At 34.0% G+C, this 24,725-nt stretch overlaps 1 protein-coding gene across 4 annotated transcripts in view; it reads left to right on the plus strand.

Annotated features, from left to right (window-relative positions):
* The window catches only part of LOC108728277 (cyclin-T), a 24,307-nt gene extending 6,880 nt beyond the window's left edge, over nt 1-17,427 (plus strand). The window contains exons 2-8 of one of the 4 annotated variants that reach the window (XM_018456760.1): nt 2,072-2,282; nt 2,436-2,565; nt 3,262-3,307; nt 3,786-3,876; nt 4,095-4,292; nt 4,382-7,648; nt 17,049-17,427. In XM_018456760.1, coding sequence (XP_018312262.1) covers nt 2,072-2,282; nt 2,436-2,565; nt 3,262-3,307; nt 3,786-3,876; nt 4,095-4,292; nt 4,382-7,648; nt 17,049-17,120 — 4,015 coding nt within the window. In that variant the 3' untranslated portion in view covers nt 17,121-17,427. Of the gene's footprint in view, nt 1-2,071; nt 2,283-2,435; nt 2,566-3,261; nt 3,308-3,785; nt 3,877-4,094; nt 4,293-4,381; nt 8,252-17,048 lie in introns of those variants that run through there. The other 3 variants (XM_018456761.1, XM_018456758.1, XM_018456759.1) reach the window with 3 other exon arrangements.
* The last annotated feature ends 7,298 nt before the right edge of the window (nt 17,428-24,725 follow it).

A 24,725-nucleotide genomic window follows, 5' to 3' on the forward strand; every position in this document is an offset into this window, starting at 1 on the left:
GCTTGGACAAGGATCATCGATTAACGGGTTACATTGGAGGAAAGAATGAGAACATTTGAAAAAAAAAAAAAATTAAATAAAGTCCCGAACCTAATCTATACATTTTTGACATATGCGTCTTATAATTTTTGCTAATCATTTTCATCTATTTGCATTTCGTGTGTTGTGTACAAAGTACAATTAAACAAGAAAATTTTGTAGGTTTTAAATATATTTGTGCTAGGAACTGCAAAAGTCTGCGCATTTAAGTATTAATCCAGCACTATCTTTGTAGTCATATGTGGACAATTTGAAAAGTTTATTTTGTGCTCTTGATTTTACTTAGACTTTTACAACTTTCAGGAACTTTAGTCAATCCCTTTCACATAATATTACAAAGTTTCTGCTTTTTTATTTTTTATATTTTAGCTAACAAGTTTGTTATAGTATGTTAATATTTTCATTAATTTCTTGAATTTCTCTTTTTGATGATGCAAATAAAGTATATATTTTATTATATTTCAGTACTTGTATCATTAAACTAAACCGTTAGGAAGAAATAAGAAGAATTGTTGACCGAATTTATTGAATCGACTTTCCCACATGACTGTAAACTGAAAATAAAATTTAAATAAATTATTTTATATATAAAAACTATTGTATCCCTTCTCTCTATTTTCTAATCTTTCCATTTAATTTAATTCTAAGAAATAATTTTAAAGTAATTGCAATCTAGATTTTTTGTTATTTTTTTATGTCTTCCTTTACTTTAAAAGGACTCGGAAGAATTCGTTTCTTTTGTATTAAATCACTTTGTTTCTATAATTTAACAAAAACTGCTTTTTTCTTTGTTATGTCTACATAGGTAGTACTGCAGGTAACAGTGTGCACATTTTTCTGGATTTTATAAAGTCAGATCATCCCTTATCAGTACTTAGTATATATACAATGCAGAATAAACTTAGTATATAATATGTTTCAACACAGTATCGTTCAACATTTTATTATCAAAATATTTTATCATTGCTCAATGGTTATACATTATATTCTTTAGAAAGACCATACATATATAAATACATCATATACGAGAGAGAACATCATCAATTCGGTTAAAGTTAGATGTTTCGAATATATAATACAATTAAATAAATTATTTATTTTTCAGACGTAATTGCGAGCCGCTAACTTTCGGATTCAACACAATCAGTGAAACATTATTAATTAAATTTAGAAAAACTGTATAGAAATTAGTTTATCTCAGTGGTCGAGTTGGCTAAGACACTCTTCCCGGAAAGTCGAGAGATTCCAGGTTCGAACCCTAGCTGAGGTAATATTTTTCGCAATAATTTCTATACAGTTTTTCTGAATAATTTAGGGGGAATTTAAGGGGATTAGTGATGTTTCAGACTGATATTGTTGAATCCGAAAGTTATCGGCTCGCAATCATATCTGAAATAAATTTATTTAATTGTATTATATATTCGAAACACATCTAACTTTGACTGAATTGATAGCGTTCTCTCTCATATGTGATTGATTATACATTATACATATGATGTATATTATATGTATAATTTTGCGTAAAGAAAAAACAGTATTTTGTTGTATATACTTGATCAATTGAAAATATTTTGCTATATAGTTTTTAATCGCGTTCATTTATGTTAATGTAAATAGAATTGTTTACATTACGTTTACAGTACATAAGATATATAAGATTCCAATATATATTGAATCTGTTTCTTGCATCTGTTTATGCAATATTCGTTATACTGTGCAGAGATTGCGAGATAATTTTTAAAATCATTATGTGAGAGATAGGATTTTTGTAGAAATACTTTTTTTTATATGTATATTTTACAATTGTATTCATTTTGTGGATAATAATAAACGTACTATAATATTTATATAATAATTCTGCAATAAGAGAACATTCTTAAAAATTAATGTTTTTTATTTCCAAGATCAATATAATTGGAAAATATATGTGCAAAAATGTATTTCTTATCCTTAACTAAGCCTAAATATTTCAGATTTTTGTGAATATTTCTAAGAAAAGTATTTTCCTTAATAAAATATAAATAAAAACCAGGTCCCAATTATGTATCAATACAGCTATAGTCTACATGCACCGATTTTATGTGTTTCATTCGCTGACACATTTCCATAGGAATGCTATTGCAGTGGCAGCAATCTTTTTAGCAGCAAAAGTAGAGGAACAACCAAGGAAATTAGAACATGTTATCAAAATGGCACATATGTGTCTCCACAGAGATCAACCTCCACCTGACATTAGGTCTGAGGTAAATGTAGATAAAAATCTACCCTTGTATCTACCCTGTGGTGAGCTTGTTTTGATATATTTCTATAGCTAACATCATAATTTATAAAAGATGTTCTTTTTATTTATTCTATTATATAACACATGGATTTTAATACTGTATTATTACTTGTAGCAATTTCTCGAACAAGCGCAAGACCTAGTATTCAATGAAAATGTCCTCTTACAAACATTAGGATTTGATGTTGCCATTGATCATCCACACACTCATGTTGTTAGATGTTGTCAGCTAGTGAAAGGTACAGGTTAGGTTCTTGTATCTTTAATATATCAATTTAAATTTAGGGTTACCAAAACACTACTTTAAGAGGACACATTCTATATAAAACTTTATCTTTGGTTTTCTTTTCTCTTTTTAATAAAATGTGCAATAAGTGTTCTATTTTTATGTTTTAAATTTTAATCTTTAGTTTCGAAGTAGAATACAACGTTCAAATTACATTTTCCAATTTTATGAGAAGAAATTTTGAGCAAATTGTTTAAGAGAATTAGTATATAGAAAAATACGCGGTTTTTATAAAATTTTTTTTAACAATTAAAATGAAAGAAATGATGTTATATAAACAGCAATATTTCAATTAAAAATAATTTTATTAATTCACACAAGACTATTAATGATACAAATACAATGCTCTTGTTTTAATCAAATTTAATGTAACATTTTTTTTCAGTGTATGTTAAGAATTAAATTTGTTTTATTATGTATAAAGTTAGAATAAGAATAAAATAATATTGAACATACATTTTATTACAAGGGAATGAAAAAGATATATATGATTAAAATTTTAGTTTAAGAAATTTTAATTTTTCTTTTATATGTGTCTACTTTTGTATTTTCTGTAGGAATTGTCCACTTTTCGCTGTTGTGATATTTGTTAACCCTATATCAATACAAAATTGTTATGATAAAAACGAATTAAAATGAAATATTCATATTTTAGCAAGTAAGGACTTAGCTCAGACTTCGTACTTTATGGCATCTAACAGGTAAGTGTTCATTGCTTTTACATTACTATTTATTAGCACCTTCTAGATTTTATTATTTTCTGTGAAATATTAAAACATAAATGATAATCATCCCAGAAGCTCCACAGATATCATTTCCAAAATATTAGACAAAAGTTAAATTATACACAGAAATAGGAAAAGAATGGAGTTTTCATCTTTTTTATTCTAGAATAATACGTAATATTTAAAATGGTAAACAATTATAAAAATAATTTTGCTTTTTTACAAACGATGATTTTGGAAAACATTTGTTTTGCATATCTCTATATGCATCTATATTTATATCTCTATATAAAAATAGTAATAGGTTACTATTTCCATTTGACGGATTGTGTTGCCATTTCTCTATACACTAGTATGATTCCTGTTAACATGCAAATCTTTAAAATCATTACATAGCGAAAGTTTGTTTTAACATGCTCAATGCTATTTTTATACGATTTCTTTTTTTTTTCAGCCTACATTTAACTACAATGTGTCTACAATATAAGCCGACAGTTGTTGCTTGTTTTTGCATACATCTCGCGTGTAAATGGTCCAATTGGGAGGTAAGAGAAATATATATCTTCTGAACATTTGCGCAAAAGTCGCAAATTACAGAATACTAATATGCAATAATAACTTTTAGTATAAAAGTTATAAAATAATTCATGTCATATATGTATTGCCTTTGTTGTTCAGATCGATTTATGTTTGTCTTGATTCTCTGTAATCATTAACATTTATTGATACACTTTTAATAATCACTTATCATTTCCATACACAGATACCACAAAGTACTGAAGGAAGGCAATGGTTTTGGTACGTTGATAGAACTGTAACAGGGGATTTACTTCAAGAACTTACAGATGAATTTCTTCATATATTTGATAAGTGTCCATCGAGATTGAAAAGGAAAATTATGAGTATTTCCGCTAATCAAAGTCCAAGTATTCATCATCCGAGTCTACCGAATTCGCCATTTGTAAGTCACACAATTCGCACATACGAATATGATTGTGTTTTCGCATTTTCTTCTTAGACGAATTCTAACTCGTACCTTTTTCTCTTTAGGATGCCGAACCGCGTAGAATACAATCTCCAGCAACATTGGATGGTGCCGCTGCCGCTGTAGTTGCTCATTTGAATCGTTCTCATCATGCGGTAGAAGGTGCGGCCGCCGCTCATTCGAGCCGCTCTCATCATGCAGCCGAAGGCACCGCAGGTGCTGCCGCTGCCACCGCTGCCCATTCAAGCCGCTCTCATCATGCAGCAGATGGTACCGCTTCTACCTCCACGACTGGTGTTACTGCCCATTCGAGTCGCTCTCATCATACGACGGACGGTGCTGTTGCTCATTCAAGTCGTTCTCATCATGCGACAGACGCCGCAACCGCCTCTGCTGCCTCTATCACCGTTGCCCATTCGAGTCGCTCTCATCATACCATGGATAGCGCCACCGCCACGGCTGTTGCTCATTCGAGTCGTTCTCATCATGCGCAACAGGAGAAGCAAGATGAGAAGAAAACTGGAGCTATTGCAGGCCCATCGAGAGCAACCGCAATAGATTATCGAGAATATCGTGAGAAGAAGGAACGAGAGCGTCTAGAGCGGGAGAAGGCAGTTGCCGCTATTGGCCATATCACCGATCCTAACAAGCCCTACCATTCGCATCATCATAAACCAGTATCGAATGCAAGTATGCCGAACAAGCACCAAATGCCATCTGTGCAAAAGGGCACTGGTCTTCATCATAATCATCATCATCGGCCGGATATGAAAGTCGGTCAGCCGGTACAGAGACACTCGACTGGTAGTCAACCTAATCGCGATCCCAACAGGCAACGATTGCCAAGAGAACACAGTGCTGGGGTGGCCAGCACAAGCGCCGGTATAACACACTCTTCGCATTCTCACGCCAATTTAGATAGTTCCTCGTCCGAATCCGTGCCTCATAGGTCGGACAGTGGTGCCGTGCAGGATTCCGCATCCTCGCATAGTAGTTTACAGGAAAAGATGAGTAATAATCACAGCGGACATAGACTGAATGCACTCGATAGCAAGCATCAGGCGCACGATAAGAGATTGTACCGAGGGGAGGATCCAAGACTTAAATCCGCCAAATATGCGGATATGAATAGAATGGAGAATCAACGACGAAAAGCAGAAACGTTGGAGCAGAGATGTGAGGAGGTGCGGAAGTTGATCGAAAAACCATTGCCGCCACCAAAGCAGGCAGACATACCGTATCTGATGAATGCGCAGCAGAAACAGCCGCATCATGCCAAGTACAATCAGCAGCAACAAGACAAAGGCAGCTCATTCACAGGTGAAATGAAGCATGCGACAACTACTAGCCAGAATGCTCTGCCGCAGGGCACATCGCCAAGCACTTCGTCATCACAGAAGCCCGCACCCATTAAGACACAAATGTATAGTCAGCATAGTGCGCAGGGTGTATCCCAGATTCTAAAAGATACTATTAAAAATGGCAATTCCCAGTCTTGCCTAAGCACATTGAATAATGTGGACGATATAAAGTCGGAGAAGCGATCACGATCGAATATCCACGAGGAATTCGTTGAGAGGAATTCCGTCGATGTTCAACAGAGCAATTTGCATACACCACCTGGCAAGCATAGATCACTATTCAGCCCAGAGACTCCTATTGTGACCAGAGAATCGCATGCGCAAAGCGCAAGGCCTAAATCGAAACAGAAGACGCCACCCTCCGCAGTCACAAAGCTGAAAGAACGCGTGTCACCGTTCGCGAGTTCTCCGACTCTGCAAGACTCATCAACGATAAAACGATCATCTTCCAACGACGGCGCGGTATCCGCACATAAGAGGACCCGTGCATCGAGTATTAGCGAGAACGAGAAGGTGGTAATAAAAACAGAAATCAAGACGGAGGATACAACCAGTTTGGAGGCAATGAAGATGCTCGGTCGCGTACCCGATCTGATCCAACCGATACGTGACAATCCGTCGTCAAACGGAAGGAGCAGTAGCGCATCATCCGTCATTAACGATATGAAACCGCCGGAACTCATCAAACCGTTCGAGTCGGATCAGCTTCGTTTCAATACGATGTCGCAGCATAAAGTCTCGTTCAACGTCAATACACTAACTAATGGTATGGACCTCAATGTAGCAAAACAAGAGCCCCCGGAGCATCGTGTGAAAAGGGAATTTCTAGAGCATTATGTAAAGAATGAACCATCGGGACATAGGGCTTTGGAACCAACGCATTCCCAGACGCACTCGCAGACGAAACTCGAGTACACGTCGCCGATCAAGTCTGCGCAGAGTATAAGCGCATTGCTCCAGGAGACACTGTCGCCGATGCCTTCACTGTTGCAGGGACTGCAACAACCTAGCCAATTACCTATTCAAAAGGTGCATCAAGAACAACTGCAGCATCAGCAACAGCAGCATCGGCTACAGTCTATTCAGCATTCGTTGATGGATCAATTACCAGTGACGACCCAGTGTTTATCGATAGCGAGCGATAATTTCACGCCGATAGCTTCGACCGTAGATATCAGTGTTCTCTCCGATAATGTGTCGATGACGTTGCCAAGCAATAGTAATGTGGTGGAATTGGCAGTGCCAGCAGCTTCCACGGTAACGATTGTTCCTCCAGTTGAAGAGAAACGGTCGGAGCATCATAAGAGTGAAAAGAAGAAAAAGAAAGAAAAACACAAGCGCAAGGAGAAAAGTAAGGATAATAAGCATAATAAGCATAAACACAAGGGAAAGGGTAAAGAGAAACATCGTGAGAAAAAAGACAAGGAAAAAAGCGAGGAGACGCCAGCGGCGGCGCCCATCAAAATTACGATTCCTAAGGACAAACTGAATCTGGGCATGGAAGCATCGCCGACCGTGGTCGGCGGAGTTCCCAGCTCGTCGGACAAAACTATATCGCCACAGAGCACGGTCTTGAAAATCAAGATCCCCAAGGAACGACTCAAGGGCACCGATAGTGTACCGAGTTCATCTCCTGCGCAGCCACCGATGATGCAAGGTCCGCTAAAGATCAAGATACGTACTGATGGCATCTCGAGGAGTTCCGCGCAGCCGCCGCCGTCGACGTCATCATCGTCGTCATCGAACGGCTCGAGCGGATCCTCATATTTGCAGCTCTCTGAATCATCCGCGAACGAAACGACGAGTCGGAAGCGCGAGCGAGTCGAGATGCTCGGCGACAGCTCGGGCAGCAGTGGCCTTCCGCCCACGAAGAAGCAAGCGGTGATGATACCTGCGACGGGTTATGGCCAGGGCCACCGACCCAGTGAACGGCAGAACGGCAGACACTATAACTCCGGCAGCAATAATAAGGTACGTGGAAGAGGCGTCCGTCAGCATCGCGGACCACCACTACATCATGCAGTTGCCGGTCAGCGCGGTAACGCTGGTGGTCACTACCAGCGGGAGATTTATGGTAATGGCCGCGGTAGCCACGGTAGTCGCGGTCATCAACATCATCAAGCCCCTTATAATTCCCATCATCCCCTGGCCATTCGCGGCGACGTCGGCGGATACGCGAGAGGGACTGGTCAAGCTGACCAGGGCACAGATTCTTATTTTTATACTAATTATCATACATCAATATTTAATACATCCACCGGGTACGTGTACGATCCCGCCTATCAGCAGTACTATCAACAATTTCAACAGTCCCAATACTCGATGTATCCGACAGGAAATAATTTAATAATGACGCCGGATGGTACCATCAATACGTCGATGCCACCGCCGTCATTGCTCTCAAATCAACTTTATCAGAATCAAAATATCGTACAATCGGTTGCGTCCACCCGGCAGGAAGATACACAATTGTTGCCTCCACCGCCTCTTCAACCACCACCGTCGCCTCCTCCCCTGCCGAGTGGACCGCCACCTCCTCCGCCTCCACCACCTCCTCCGTTAATGTCAGAGTGATGAGGCCTTTCAATTTACATGTATATATATGTACATATTACATATGTATGTATTGTATATTTACATATATATTTTATGTGTACATATATATAAATATATGTATATATATTTTTTTTTCTTTACATATAAAATATTGGGTTGTTCTGAAAATTTGTAGTGAAATTTGAGAAAAGTTCTAAAGCAATGTGTTTACATAGAATAATACTTTTTTATCATGATTTTTTCAATAATAGATGATTTGCTAGAACATTTTGCATTTTCCAGGAAAAATGCACCCGGTTTGAAATGAGACAATCACGCGTAATGCTTTCATCGATATCCATATAAACAGCATATATCTTTTTAAACTATGCAATACTGGCAATAGTAAAAAAAATATTAAATGGCGAACATGCTCTTTCTTATTTTACATCTTTTAAACGTCGTTAAACAAATACAAATGCAACAATTTTAATATTGTTGCTTTCAAATGACACTCAGAAATTTTTGTCTTTTAAGACTATGGTACACAAAAATAAAAGCAAATCATTTTGGAATTGCTACTTACATTATTGCCTTGTGGTCTTTACTGTGATTTTACACACACACGCGCGCGCATACACATATTTACATTAAAAAATATATATATAATCACAGTAAAAAAAATTTGTATACATACTTTATTGTGATTATAAAAAAATACAATTCGCGCTTACTGCTTATGTCTTACTGCCTTATATTTTTCTGAGTGGCTCTTAAGTACACATACACTAATAGCATTATAAAATACATATACAAACAGCATTATAAAAAATGATGATTGCTAAGAACATCAATAACAAAATCGATTGAATTCCGAACAAACCAATATATTTATACATATGTAAAGAATTTATCTGCACTATAGAATTTGCAATTAAATCAAGTTATAGATTTATGTTATATACACACATTTTTTTTAAACTTCAATCTCTAGGATTGCTTCCTTTATCTGTATATATATTTTGTAATAATTAGTAGTTAAACAAACATATTTTTCTTTAAATAATTAAGTTTCCCATTATCACGACGATGCGAAACTCTGTGCTTCGTTTTGTGAAGATTTTTATTCTTTTTTCCATTTCTTTCTTAAGATCACTATACAGTTTATATCTAACGAAGGACATAATTTAAGAAACTATTAGTTTACATTCACTGAAAGATATTTTTTTCATTTTCTGTCTTTTTTTATCCTGTAGCATTTTTAAGTAAAACAAAATGCTTTGGAAGCGATTAAATTTTATGGATTCGTATTTTCATTTGAAAATTAATTATATGAAAATTGGATTCTGGTGAAATGATTTAGTTTTCACATATAATGTAGCTTATAATGTGATGAAAAAAAGATGTCATAGACACAAAGTTTAATAATGGATCATTTTTTAGCTATATATAGTGTATCAAAAGTGCTTTGTGAGTACAAGTTTTACACCATAGTTCAAAAACTATTGAGCCTCGTATCTATGGTTCATCAGATTATAAGCTGCCTTACATGTGAAAACTAACTTATTTAACTAGGACTCAATTTTTCATACAATTAATATGAAGTTCTTGTACATATAGATGTATATAATTTCTTTCTCTTATATGTAATAATAAAAAAATCATACATAAATAATTTACCAAAATTATTAAAAAAGTTATGAAAAATATAAGGAAGGTATACATAGGAATATAATGCCTTCAGCAACATGAAATTTTCTATATATGTAAATATATAGTATTTTTCTGTCGTGAAAACTCAAATTGAGAAGAATACATTATTTTTATTATTTTTAAATTATATATATATGTAAATAATAAAAATATACACTTTTAAATGTGTATATGTATACATATATTTTTTTCTTACACTATACGTGTACTGAATTGAGCGTTGAAATTTAACGCAAGTCCTTAATCGTTCTCTGAGCCATTAAAATCTATGAAAATATTATTAATTTTTTTCTTTTCCTTCGATTTTACGGATTAGTTTAGTAGAAATAGCAGCATGAGTCCATTTATTCTTTATCATCTGACTGCTTCGATCGGTTCTTCTTTCCATACATATCGTAATACCCAACTGTAGAAAATCTTAATTCAATATAACATCTTGTTCCAATGCTTTGATTCTATCGTAGTGAAACGGCGTCAATTCGAAACAAATCGTTATCATAAGAATATCAATCCGATAATAAAATCTGAGTGCTTATAGATATTCGCATAAAAATCTGTGCAAATGTATAAAATCAATAATGTGTAATTTTGTATAATCTTCGATGAGTTGCATACAACGATTTCATGAATCTTAATTCAAATTAAATTTAAGTGTTTGTGTGGGATCGATCTATGCATAATGATATGCATAGATAGAAGCTATTGATATTATAATAATACAAAGTGTCTACGGTATTGTTTCGAAGCATCGTTATTTATTTCCTTTTTCTCTTTTCAACACAAAATTACTTTCCCATTTGTAGCCAGCATGATCTACGTATTGTAAGAGTTCGCTATAGAAATACACCTACTCTTGCTTGCTACTATTTTCCTTTTTATATGTAGTGCTTAAAAATAAGAAATAATAATAAAGATAAATGATATCGAAGAATCGATTAATAAAGATTCCTTTACTTAATAAAGTCATAAAAATGTGCATAAGCCAAAGGGATTAGGAGTCAGCGCTGGAATTCAATTGCACAAAAATTCAAATAAATCACGAAAATTGTTTGTACGTTTCAGCTCCGTTTTGAACCATCTTCAGCACAATAAATAATAATAAATTAACATCTATTGTGGAAACGCATTCCAGTATTCTTGATTATGGCTGTAATGTGGTGAGGAGCTCCATTATCAACATCTTGTATGTTGTCCCAAACAATTGCTTAGCTGAGTGGATGTATGGTAGTCTGTCTCTTTAGCTGAATAATTACAAAATTTTTTGACAAAGCAACATATTATAATGCAGAATTTAAAAATAATAGTGTCCATCACATAGCAGCCATAACTGTACATCAAATATCGTCAAAGTTTGATGCAAATCAATCAGAAGTCGTCACAGATTAAATTTAAATTAAAATTAATTAAAAAGATAAAATTGTAGGAATAAAAGCACTCATGTTGGTTCGTGATGTGCTCAGTAATAACTGTCGCGTGTGTAAAAACAAAGAGAGTACAAGTCGGTCGAAAACAATATTAGCGTTATAGTTTACGGAAGATCTCTATGTACGCATTGTTTAAAGTTTCAGTGTCTGTTTGCATGTTAAGACCATTGGATTGTAGATTTATATGCATCATTTCAAACATTAATCTCTTATTGTAAGATCTCTCTTCACCCAGAATTCTTGTGTTCTCCCAATCGAAGTCATGATTACAATGCATCCTATGGTCGGTAATGACCATACGAAACGAAGTCTTTCTGCGAATATGGTTCCGGTGTTCTGATAGTCTTGTTATTAATTTCCTATCTGTCTGGCCAACATAAGACGCATCGCAATCTTTGCAATTGATCTTATACACGATATTCTTTTTTGACAATTTTAGGAGAGGATCTTTATGTACTTTAATGAACTGATTCAACTTATTAATACTGTAGTAAAACACTCTTTGACATATCCCGTTAATAAATTTGTTGAATTTGGAGATACCGTTAATAAATGGAATAGTGAACCACTTGATTTTTTTCTTTTTGGCTGTTTTTATGTTGATTATTATAGTTGTTCGATTTTTTAATTAGTTTTTTATTTCTCTCATTCAAGGTCTTAAAAATGAAATCTAAAGGATAGTCGTTATCCAATAATGTATTAATAACGAACCCCAGATTTTTTTTAATGCATTTCCACGATAGGTGTTAATTTATTATTATTTATTGTGCTGAAGATGGCTCAAAACGGAGCTGAAACGTACAAACAATTTTCATGATTTATTTGAATTTTTGCGCAATTGAATTCCAGCGCTGACTCCTAATGCCCTTGGCTTATGTACGTTTTTATGACTTTATTAAGAAATAATAATTAATAAATAACTAATTTATACTATAAATTAAAGAAATAAGCTACAATGGATTATCCTTGAAATTTAGAGAAGGATTTGTTTAATTATGATAATTTTTTATCGATGATATTAAATCCTCTGAGATAAATTATATTTTTCTTGCCGCAAACTTAAATACATTTTGGAAATGCTATAGTTATTTCGTCTATCTTTAAAATTTGCATATAATTTTTCAAGATCTTTAAAAAATTTCCTGTAGCCCTTGATGAGTCCGTTTAAAAAAAAATCATATTTTTTATGTGCTCTAATCAAAATTTTTGGTATTTCCGCGATTAGTTCACTTTTTTTTCTCTAAAAGAGACCGAGAAATAAAAATATTAGTCGAGAAATAGGAAATTTTTTGAAAATATCACAACTTTCTTCAAAATATTCTAATATGTCTATATGCGAGATATTCTTATAGGCTTCTTTTTCTCTATACATAATACATCGCTTAATAATTATGTATAATAATTAACTGTTGAACATATAAGAGTCTTAGGGAAAACATTAAGTTCATAGAAGAGGAAAACCACGTTGTAAAGCTTGAGAAGAGGAACACTGCCACATGTGATAGACGAAATATATTAGACGAAGATATAGCGGAGAAAGCGATATGATTTTCTGTTGGTGTCAGTTATGCCTGAAAGACTATTATCCGCGAAGATAGAAGTCTTTACTATTAGCGAATAGTGAGGAGTACGTGTAGTACTAGCCTAGGGAGGTAAGCGATTATGTTTACGAATCGTTTTGATTACATAAACATGGTCTTATCCGAAATTATTAATGATTTTGATTAAATTTTGTATGTTACTCTCGAACACACGATATGAATTTTTTATAGAACAAATATTAACTCAGGAACTTCGCATCGGATTAAATTAAAATGCGATCGATATATATTACGCTCAGAATATATTTTCTAAGAGTGTATGCTATGTATACGTATATGCACATGTACAACATTGTTTAAGAAATGTATAGTATATGATGTGCAGAGAAATGGTATTATATCGGAATCGTGAATGTTAATTATTATATTATCACGATTACCATCGCTGTTCTCACACACGCAAACGACTGATTTGTGAAATGCAGAGGATCTATGATTAAGAGCTTAGTTGATAATTTCATTTAATAATACAGTGAATGTTTTATGTATAATTATATAATCTTTTCTTCCCGTGTGAACTCAAATATGCTTTGTTAAGTGCAACATATTACCATTGCTGCTTTGAAATTTGTAATAGATATATATGTATTATATGTATACACATATATATGTATGTATGTTTTATGTATGTATATATATATATATATGTGTATATATACATAAAAACTTATTAAGCCTTGTGAGTTTATAAGGCTCGCATTCACATTTTAGTTTAATCTAAATCTTTATCCTAACTTTTGTGTAGAGTCTCTAAATTCGAGATAATAGCAAAAAAATACAACTTTTAAATAAACACATTGCAAAAGATTAACGTAAAACGGGAAAATAATGAACAATTTTATATTTCCATATACTGGAAAAAAACCATTGTTCAAAGTTTATGATTAGTCATTAGTAAAAGCTTCAGTTCTTACTTAGATTGAAAACTGTAAAAAAGAAATCTTTTTAGTTCTTTTGTGGATATTTTCTAAACATTTTTTTTCCATCCTTAATTTAGCTTTACCCTAACGCCTAAACTAATTTAACTTACATTACTACTAATTACATTTCATATTTTATCACTTATTCTAAACTCGTCATTTATATTCTACGTACTTCCATTTTCTTATATGTAAATATATTTCCTTTCTTCTAAATCTCCTCTTTTCTGTGCAAACTTGCCTGGTCACTACTTTTGTCATCCCTTTCCTCATATGTGAACTATAATACATATATGTTAAATATTTTTTTATTTCCATGTTATATTTGACTTGTGGTAACTATCGGAGCTTTCACGGGACGAAATTATTTCTAGAAATATGTACTTTCAAATGCGGTTTTTCTCACCATATTTACATAGCCAGAAATGTGTCAAATTTATTAAAGACCATTAGTATGTATATATATACATGTATTCGGTATATCAAATGAAAAATTCTGTTTCGGAATATATTTTATAACGCTCGCGCCGTATTGAAAATTTTTCAAAAGAAATTTCTCGTATGGGATATTATTCTCAGGAAACTTTTCGCGTCTTTTCTCTTATTTATCGTATAAACTGAAGATTAATGTACTTAGTGATTTGATCTCCGCCGATTGTAACTCGATTTTTTGCCAATACAATATATGTCAACGAAACCGTGCACAGTGACGAAAACGCAAAGAAATGCAACTGCGTAGTCAAATTGTGCAATTAGTAACGCAATTGAAAAGGAGTAATAGAAAGACAAAATAATTGCTAAGGTAAATCTCTAGTTTTTATATTCTGTGATCATAAGAAATTTAAGAGAAAAGCAGAAGAGTATATTATGTGTGTGTATATATATATATATATTTATATAATACTTTATATATCATTTAGCTTTCTCGTTAATCAATTTTTGGACTAGTTTAGCTGATTTGTTTCTAGATAAAAATTCAATCATTTTTCTAGTGAATTAATGATATAATTTTTTTGTTAGGTTAATTTGTTTTAGCAAAAATTTTGTTTAAAATTAATTAAAGTATGTAGTGTATTAGAAAGTAAATAAGTGATGATAGGAAATTTTTTTACACAATAGAATAATTCGAAACTTGACAGAGGATCTGTGATTGATAAGTAGCATAAAAAAAGAATGAGAGAGAAAAAGAAAGAGATAAGCAGGGAGCGAGCATGCGAGAGAGAGAGAGAGAGAGAAAATACACATTTACATATACGTATATGTTAAAGATGTACATAAGTTTTCAGCGTATTTTCGTAAAAATATTTTTGATAATATTAAAAATTCATACAATTTTTTTTAGTAATTCTTGAGATTCTTCCTTTATCTTTGTCTTGATCCAGAGTAACGAAATTGTCTATTGTATTTTGTTTTAATAAAATAATCTAGATTTTGGATTATAATGGAATCATCGACAAATTGATGTATATCGATAACGCTTTTAAGCTGTTGGTTGTTAACGAATGATACATCGATTTGAAATCATTGAGTAATCGTCACGAGGACATGACAGTGCAAGCTCACGCGAAATGAGCAGCGGATACGGCACAAATGAATTACAAAATCTAAATCTTAGGGTACAAGTACATCTCGCTAAAAAAAAAAGAAGAATATATATGTGTGTGTAACGTGGAAACTACGTAAATTCTGTACACGATGTATATTCACCATTCGTCGCGTACGCTACCTGTCTTGAAGAGAAAGGGAGACAGAAAGAGAAACGCTAAAGTTGAAATACAGTTACCGAAATGTCTTGAAATATATTTTAATTTTTAATTCAAATTTTCATTTTGGATTACTCACAAATATTAGAGCGAAAGATAGACGATTTTAGACGAGGAACTACACAGAATTAATAACAGGGATCGTACGCGTCGCATGGTTGATAAAAAAAGAAAAAAAAGAAATATTAAAGCAACGTAAATAAACGTACTGTGCAAATGAAACGTACTTTAGTGATTATTTTGTCTTCTTAATATCACACATGTTATATGTACATATGCAGTACTACCGCACACTGTATCGCTGCATATATATATATATGTACATGTGTATGTATATATGTATATATATATACACACACAATATACATATATGTATTAACATCACGGCTCAGTATATTATGCGATCATATTGCGATATCGTTACATAAATCACGCACGAAACGAGTTCATCAAACATCAACAAAATAAGATTAATGGACATTGCTCGTGTCATTCGTGCCTGTTGCTTGGTGAAGGGTACATCACGACTACTATATTGCTATTATTATTCAGAGCAAAATTACCGTTATCACTCGATTATATTATCGCTGTTGTAATAGTACCTACGTTGTTAATGTTTTGAGACATGTATGCGTGCGTGCGTGCCTGCATGAACGCAAGTATAAGCATACGCTTGCATGATTTACACTTTTTTGCATTTGAATATACATTTGCATGCATAGAATTTGCAAATAAATGCTTTTGCTAATTTGCTAAAAACCTTAACTCAATCCCATTTTATTGCCGGTTTATATAATCGAAGAAAAACCGGAAATTAATTCATCGTAGAAATCCTAGTAGAATACTTCTTTTTTTTTATTCCCACTACGAATTATCATTAATTTGTTAGTTATATATCACTATGTGCATTCATGTGCTTTTCACCCGAGAAATCCCAAGACACTAAACTAATTTCTATTATTCTATTATCTAAACTAAGTATCTAAGATAATTGATTTTTTATTATCTATTCGCTCCCATCAATCTATCTGAAATCGAATTCTTATGGAAAAAAATTAGAAGATTTATAGAAATGAAGAAAAAAAGAGAGATACGAGTTTATATATACTACATTTAACTATGAAACTATAACAATTGAGTCATTTATTTTGATAATTCTGCTGAGAACAAAAACGACGTCTTATCTATTAGATTCAGTTTAGATTTACATCTCGTTCATTTAAAGTTTGGATTCTTACAAATCATTCTCAAAATAATAGACTCAATTATATTAAAGATATATTAAAAATAATAATATGTAGATGGCGTATTTATTTGCACGACGTGTTATTTTTACGCGGTACTAGCGGATGTTTCATTCATTGTTTGCATTACTTCACGGAGCAAGACATCACATTTCTATTTGTCGTTTTCAGGAAAGACACGCGTCCAGCCATCACAAAAGCTCCAGCAAATTGCCGCAATCTCAGCAGTCCCATGCGGCGTAGTATGGCTATTTGGATGAGATAGTGAAGATGCTCTAAGGCTTGTTTTTCACTCGATTGGTCCAGAAGAGGATATTTGGAAGCACATATTCCAAATTGCAAAAATCTGTTGGTTATTGAATAGGGAGAACCTCTGTGTATGTTCTGATACATATTTTGAAATATCATTCTGTGAGATACGTAACATTCAGATGTTACAAGATATATTCAAAGAAATACTAGTAAAATATCTCAGGACATACCTGATTCATCTGTATGCGTTGATCGTTTGTCTCTCAATAAGGATTATTTCTTTACTCACTCAGTTTTCTTCCTTACTTTCTCTCTCTTTATTTTTTCTTTTTTTTAGCGATGAACAAAAATTTTCTATAATTGTCGCATAGTAAGGCGTTTTGTATTAGTCTTTGACAAAAGTTGTCATCGCGATCAATTGCTTTGGAGTAGAAAATAAGGGAGAGGAAAAACATGATTTTCTCAGGTGAATTAGATGTGAAACGTTTCTGACTGCTCGCAATCTTTTCACCTGTTTTTCTTCCATTCAACGTACGTAATATAATTACAATGAGTGGTAATCCTTAAAGAGATAATCCTCGTAATATGAATGCAGATGACGTTTCACTGCGTGTGTCCTAAACAACAATTAACTATATACGACGAAATGTATTAGCGCACTTAATGCGATTGTAACGATTTAACAACGACGCCGATACAATCTAACGCTCCGTTATTCTTTACATGAGTTATTCTCTACTCGCTTTGCTACAGCTAAATCCCATGTTTCGAAATTATTTTTATTTCGGTTTATATATATTTTAATTTTCCTATATATTCCTCTTCATATTCTAAGAATAGTTTGAAAATAACACTTGTTTGCTTTAACAGTCAAATTTTCTTTGCAATGTGATAGTACATTTTTTAAAGATTTTTTTTCACGTCGTTTAAAGAAAGTCTAAAATTTAAACAGTCATAACTTGATGAAAATAAATCATACGATCATGAACTAAAATTCAATTTATTGAAAAAGCTTTTGAATTATACTTTTAGATATTGTAGACTTTATTTAATTGATAGCATCTTACATTCTCCGATGAAGAAATGTTCCATGATGAAGACAGCTAAATTGACTGTATCTGCTAAACTGAAGAGAATATTGAAGAAATATTTCTTTAATAATTAACTCGCGCTGATAATGAGGCGTTAAATTGAAGGAAGGCAGTTAATACATTACTTTGCGCGATGCTGACTTTGTTGTAAATTGTTTTATGAAAAAAGGAAAGAAAATGTAAAAAGAGAGAGGAAACCCGCAAAGAAACTTTGCAAAGATAGAAAGAAAAGAAAGAAAATGCTTTCTTTGTTCTACATTTCGTCGCCTTAGTGATATTTCATATTTATCCCGTCGTTCTTCGCTTATGTTAGAAGAACGTGAATATTCATCGCCGAATATTCTTGGCTTGTAAATTGACCGTCGAGGTTGGTTCGTTGAAGAGAAAAATTTGGTAAAATCGGGATTTTAATTTAAGTAGCTACATCCAATGAGAATTTTAAGTAGATTATTATAACAGCCCGAGTGTGCGATAGCGATATAAAGGTGAATCGTTTAACGTTCGGGATATAGTTAGGTGAAAAATTGCATACTTGTAACATATTAACATAGTGTGCAAATTATTCTAGGTTTTTTAATTAAAGTAGGGCTATTATGTTATTACAATTAAGAGTCGTTTACAAACTTCGAATATGGTATGCATTTAATGCCTTGTTTCCGGCTGTGTTTTAATTGATATTTTCTCTTTCGTTTCTTTTTATGCGCATCACGAAATGATGCGATATGTAGAGAAATGAGATATCCATTCATATGTCACATTGAAACGTTTCTCAAATCCTTCAATTCCGATGATTCGCTCCATCAAAAATCACACTGACCGATGCTTTATCTTGTTACCGATTGTTCCACGAGATAAATCCACGACCGAATGTCTCTACAACGAAACGATCGATTCAAATTAAGAAGAAGCAAATAGACGCATATAAACGACATTCTCTCTCTCACACACACACACACACACACACGCGCGCGCGCGCGCGCGCGAGAATCTACACTTACACGTATATACATGCAGTAAAATATCTGTTCGACGATACCCAATGGTATATTTATATTATCATTTTATTATTCTGTAAATAGTTCCCTATCTGCATAATATAGTAAGTAAACATAATATGCTCTATCGCGTAATTTAGTATAAAGAAGTATGAATATTGATATTATATCAACAGACTGTAAATAAGATTATTTTGTAATGCCAAAAGAAACCAAATGAGAATAATTACTGCGTGCACGATCTTATGCATAGTTGAATGCGTACAAAAGACACGCGTATAACGCACCTACATACATAAAACACGCGCATCGGATGCCTCTGTAAGATGTATGATTGCGCGCAATCACCCATGTCCAATTAAACACATGTACAACATTTTGTTCGACAATACGCACCAATTGTACTTTGTTCAGCAGATGCCACGTGGGATTAAAGTGTTCGCTCAGTGATGATTGTCTCAATCATACTTCTTTTTTTCTTTTTTTTTTTTTTTTTTTTTTAAGAAATATTGATCAACTTAAGTTAAGCCTGAGTTAAGTATCAATTATGCCAGAAGTGTTAAGTATGAATTACGAATTGCACGTTTATGTATCTTGTCCAATAACAACGGAATAAGAGAAAAATAAGAAAGAGATTAGAAGCGTCGCATCTCTAGCTATACGTAGTTACAGCAATTAACGGAATTTATACTGCGAAAAATTGAGAGAGAGAGAGAGAGAGAGAAGTGCAGAGACATTGGAGAGAAGGGCAGAGATTAGCAAATTACAGTCTTGTTCTTAGGATATTCGTACCGCTCTATTGCGAAAACGAGATTTATGTATGCGCAATGACCCACGTCTTGTTTTCCCATTTCTTTTTTTGTAACGTGCGTGTGTCGACATCGTATACGCGTGTGTATAACAAATCTAACGACGATCATATAATATAGTTGCAGAGATCACGTTATGTTGTTGTGAAAATGTTTTTCGACGTTATGTATTCGTACGATTGAACTGCGATCGAATTATCTAGCGCGATAAAATTGCGATGCTGCACGTTCTCTCACGATACGGCAGGAATATTTTTAATTCTTATTGTAGAAGAAAAAGAAAGAGAGAATGGAGTGGCTTGTCTATTTTATCACGTCGATGTGTATTTTGGTGTAATGATCAAGCCTTGTAGTTGAGAAAAGAAGAAACTGAAAGAGGGAAAGAAAGATAGAAAACAAAAAAAGAAAAAACACAAAATTCGATTTTTTTTAAAAACCTTTACATAAGTCGCAATCATAAAACGTTATTTGCAAGCACAAACGCAGCAGTCAATCAGAAATCATCAATGACACTATTGATCGTTTTTGATTGGCTACTGCGTTTGCGAATTTACTTATGTAGAGGGACAGTCTTCTTTTATTAAAAACACTTTTCATTTTTCAACTGTACGCAAGGTAGGCGTTTTTCGCCAATTTATTTCGCCGACACATGTAATTAGCGCAATTATATTGCGAGGGACAATGAGAGCCGTTAAATAGAGCTCAGTGAAAATAATACTTTTTTTTTACATATTTACAATCTTGTATAAAAGAGGCAGCACGTAATCAAGTGATTATCCTAACGGGAGTTCTGTTCGTTATAGAAATCGCAAATAAGTCAACTCTTACGTTAAACATTCCTATGAATCTTTTTTTACTTTAAGATTGAAGAAAAAGGGAAATGTGGACTTATTTTTAATCAATATTAATTAGTGTGCATCTAATCAATCGACATCCACGTGCTCTTCACAATGGCTCTCATCTAAAATCATAAAGTAACGTCCGAACGATCGTCGTCGAAAGAAAGGAAGGAAAGCTTCCTCTGTCGTTGATTATCATATATTGCAGGTGTGCGATGCGCCCCCAGATGAGACGAGCAAGCCCGGGTGCTAATCGTACTCCTAGGAGGAACGGCCGATTAACAATAAGTGAAAGTCGGAAATCGTGTCCACAATACTGTACATAATAATTTTAGCTTGTAAGGATTTAGAGAAATAATAGCCGACGTCTACACAGAGAGAGAGAGAGAGAGAGAGAGAGAGAGAGGAAAGAAGGAAGGAATGTAAACTACCGCTCTCGTGTAATCTTGCGAATATATCCCCGGTTGCGCCCGAAAAGCTTCCTTATGCTTGGACGAGGCTATTCTTTAAGGTAATTCCCGTCGTCGCAGCAAGGAGCGTATCCTTCGGATTTACGCCACACGTCTGATCGCCATTTCATCGCCTTGAAAGAAAAAATAAATCATACGACGGAACATGATACACTTATGCTAATGAGTGTTCTTGGGTACCTCCTGGCGAAATTACAAGATTAGAGTTTCGAATATAAGGGAAGAATATAACAGGAACGAAATTTTTAGGAAGCATAAATTAAAATGGCGGATAAGGTGATATAATTTTAAACATAATAAGATTTGAATCCAATTTTCGAGGTTCAAGTTTGATCTTTTCCTGTTTGATATCCTTCGGTATCTTCCATACAATGAGAGGATTACCAAATTTGAATCTCAAAAGTTGGATTCAAATTTTATTTCATTCAGAATTGTACTACGTTTGAAATTGTACCGTCTTATCCTAAAAGGAGTTTATGTTTTAAAACGCTTTTTTTTTTACTTAACGCTATTCTAATTTACTCTTCTTAGAAGCTTCATTTATATTCTCTTCTTTTGCATTAGACTTGCACTCCGGTCTTTATTTTCACCAGAGTGTAAATTCCCCCTGTCGAAGTATCGTACGATGCATAATCGCGTTGAAGAATGTATTATGTTCGGCGTAAAGGACGAATCGTCTATAGCGTGAGGGAATAGGTCGCGTAATTCGTCTGCAGCGATTGAATAGAGGCCTTCGAGACTCGCCTCCTAACCAACGGACTCACCGTTTCGCTTCGTACCTTTTTCTTTTCTTTTTTTAATTTATTCTAGAGAGACATGTCTCGTGACTCGAAGCTATCCGCAAATCGGTCGCGGATTGAAGTTGGCGACGCGATCCGGGAGACTCGGCTGAATCGGGCTGAGTTTGCCTAAAGCGACATTCAAAAAGTTATCCTCAATAAATGAGAGAAGCAAACGATCATTAAAACCAACTGCCAAAGATTTTTTTTTTAACCCTGTCCCTCCGTAAACATTTAATTTCACGCCACTTACATTTCATTTTTGATCCAAACATTTAAGTTTTGGAAACGTGCGCGCTTGAACGCGAGAGCAACGGGGGCGGGAGTTCTGCGCGCAACTTCATTTCAGACCTCGCGATGCGTCATGTTGCTTAGTTATGAATATGAATACAGCAACGCAAAACTTGAAATTGTTTTCGCGCGTTTGTACAGTCGTTTAATTATCTCGTATGCTATTTGTTTCTGTGTAGTTATAAAAGACGAAAATTTAATAAAGAGAGCAGTCTTTATCGCTAAAGCAGACTAAGGCAGTTTTTCTTATCTTTACCCCATATATGAGTACTTTATTTCATATGTTCTAGGGCCGATTGTTCCAACTTCTTGGTAAAGTTTACCTGTTAGGTAAGTAACAAGATTATCCAATCACGTGCGCGGATTGTCAGATTTACCTAACAGGTAAACTTTACCAAAAGATGAAACAATCAGCCTTTAGGCTGCCTTCCCATGGAGAAAGAAACAACGGAACGGAATATAGATAAAATTGATAGAAAAAAGATAGGATGAGGGTAAAGCGTCGTTTATAATAGGCCGTAACCGTAATTTAGTGGCCGTAACCGTAGAGGCCGTTACCGTAATCTGTAAAGGAGCGATTTATAATAGCCAGTACCGATGTTACGGCCACGGTATAATCACATAACTTTAAAGATCATTAGTCATATAAATAAATTTTAAATTTAATAAAAAGTATGGATTTGTCCGAAATAGCAATGTGTGGAATGTTCTTATCAATTCTGGGGCTAGCATATACTGAATATGCAGACGCACCGTTAAATAAAAAAATCAGGAACAAACGTCGTTGGAGTGTACGTCCAATAAATAAAAAAAGAAAAGATAAAGGACATTTTTATAATTTATTTAAAGACATGGCTACAGTGGATAATGAAGAAAAGTTCTTTTGCACTTGAATCCCTTGGTATTTTGCACTTTTCCATTCTTTTGTACTTTTTTCGTATTTTTCCGTGGCCGTAGGCCGGTAAAGATAAAGTTGAGTCAACTTTTCGGTTACAGTCAAAATCAACAGATTTTTGCCGGCTATTATAAATGGTAATACGGGTTTCCTATCTTCTAACTTTTACGGCACCGGTCTAAGTTAACGGTTACGGCCTATTATAAACGACGCTTTATCCTCTCCTATCTCTTTTCTGTCAATATTCCGTTCCGTAGTTTCTTTCTCCATGGGAAGGCAGCTTAAGGGTGCTGTCCCATGGGCACGGAAAACGGAATCGGAAAGGTGAAGTGATAGGGGTAACCAATCAGCATCGTTCCATTCCGATTTTAAGTAGCCTGGCTTCCCATGGGGCATATTTTTCGGAAACGGAAATTTTTCGTACTGTCATCATTAGTGATCACTAGCGATTAAGAATGGCTGCGTTCAGCAGAACGTTTGTTTTGCAACTGTTGGAAATTTCCTTCGCGCTAATTGGATCATACTTTTAGATCTAGAAGAATGATCCTATCTCAGCAGACAATCATAAAACGGTTGCAAAACTGTTGAGTCTGCTGAACGCAGCCATTAATATTGAAAAAATTCAACTAAAAGGAACATTGAAAAGGAAAGGTGGAAAATGTCATCTGTAAGTATTGTAATTACATGTATGTTAAATTATTTTATATTAGATTATAATAATGATTTTGCATACATTTCTAACCTAACATCATATGTACAATATGCCAGATACTCAGGGAAAACAAGGAAATAAATATTATGTCAATTTGACGTCATTGTGACTGATTATTGACCGAATCTACATCATTGGCTGCGTTCAGCAGAACGTTTGTTTTGCAACTGTTGGAAGTTTCCTTCGCGCTAATTGGATCATACTTTTAGATCTAGAAGAATGGTCCTATCTCAGCAGACAATCATAAAACGGTTGCAAAACTGTTGAATCTGCTGAACGCAGCCATTTTTTCGTCATGATTCGATCAATATAATGTGAAATTGATATTATTTCGACTTTCTGTTTTCATTGGGTAATTAAGCTATCTGGAGATGCTGTCTTTTTCGAAACTCTCTTTGCCAAGCTAACTGTGGAGTTCTTTGTGTGCCATTGTATTATATTTTTTATAAGAAATAATCGTGCTGTTTTCGCTTTCATCTTTTCCTACAAGAATCAAATAAAAAATATTTAATATATATAAACCAAAACATGGTTAGAGATGTATGCAAAACTATCATTATAATCTAATATAAAATAATTTAACATACACGTAATTACAATACTTACAGATGATATTTTCCACCTTTTCAATGCTCCTTTTAGTTGAATTTTTTCAATATTATTCTTAATCGCTAGTGATCACTGGTGATTGACAGTACGAAAAATTTCCGTTTCC

Source organism: Mycetomoellerius zeteki, unplaced genomic scaffold (assembly GCF_001594055.1).
Source record: "Mycetomoellerius zeteki isolate Tzet28-1 unplaced genomic scaffold, Tzet1.0 scaffold60, whole genome shotgun sequence".
In the NCBI taxonomy this organism is placed as follows: domain Eukaryota; kingdom Metazoa; phylum Arthropoda; class Insecta; order Hymenoptera; family Formicidae; genus Mycetomoellerius; species Mycetomoellerius zeteki.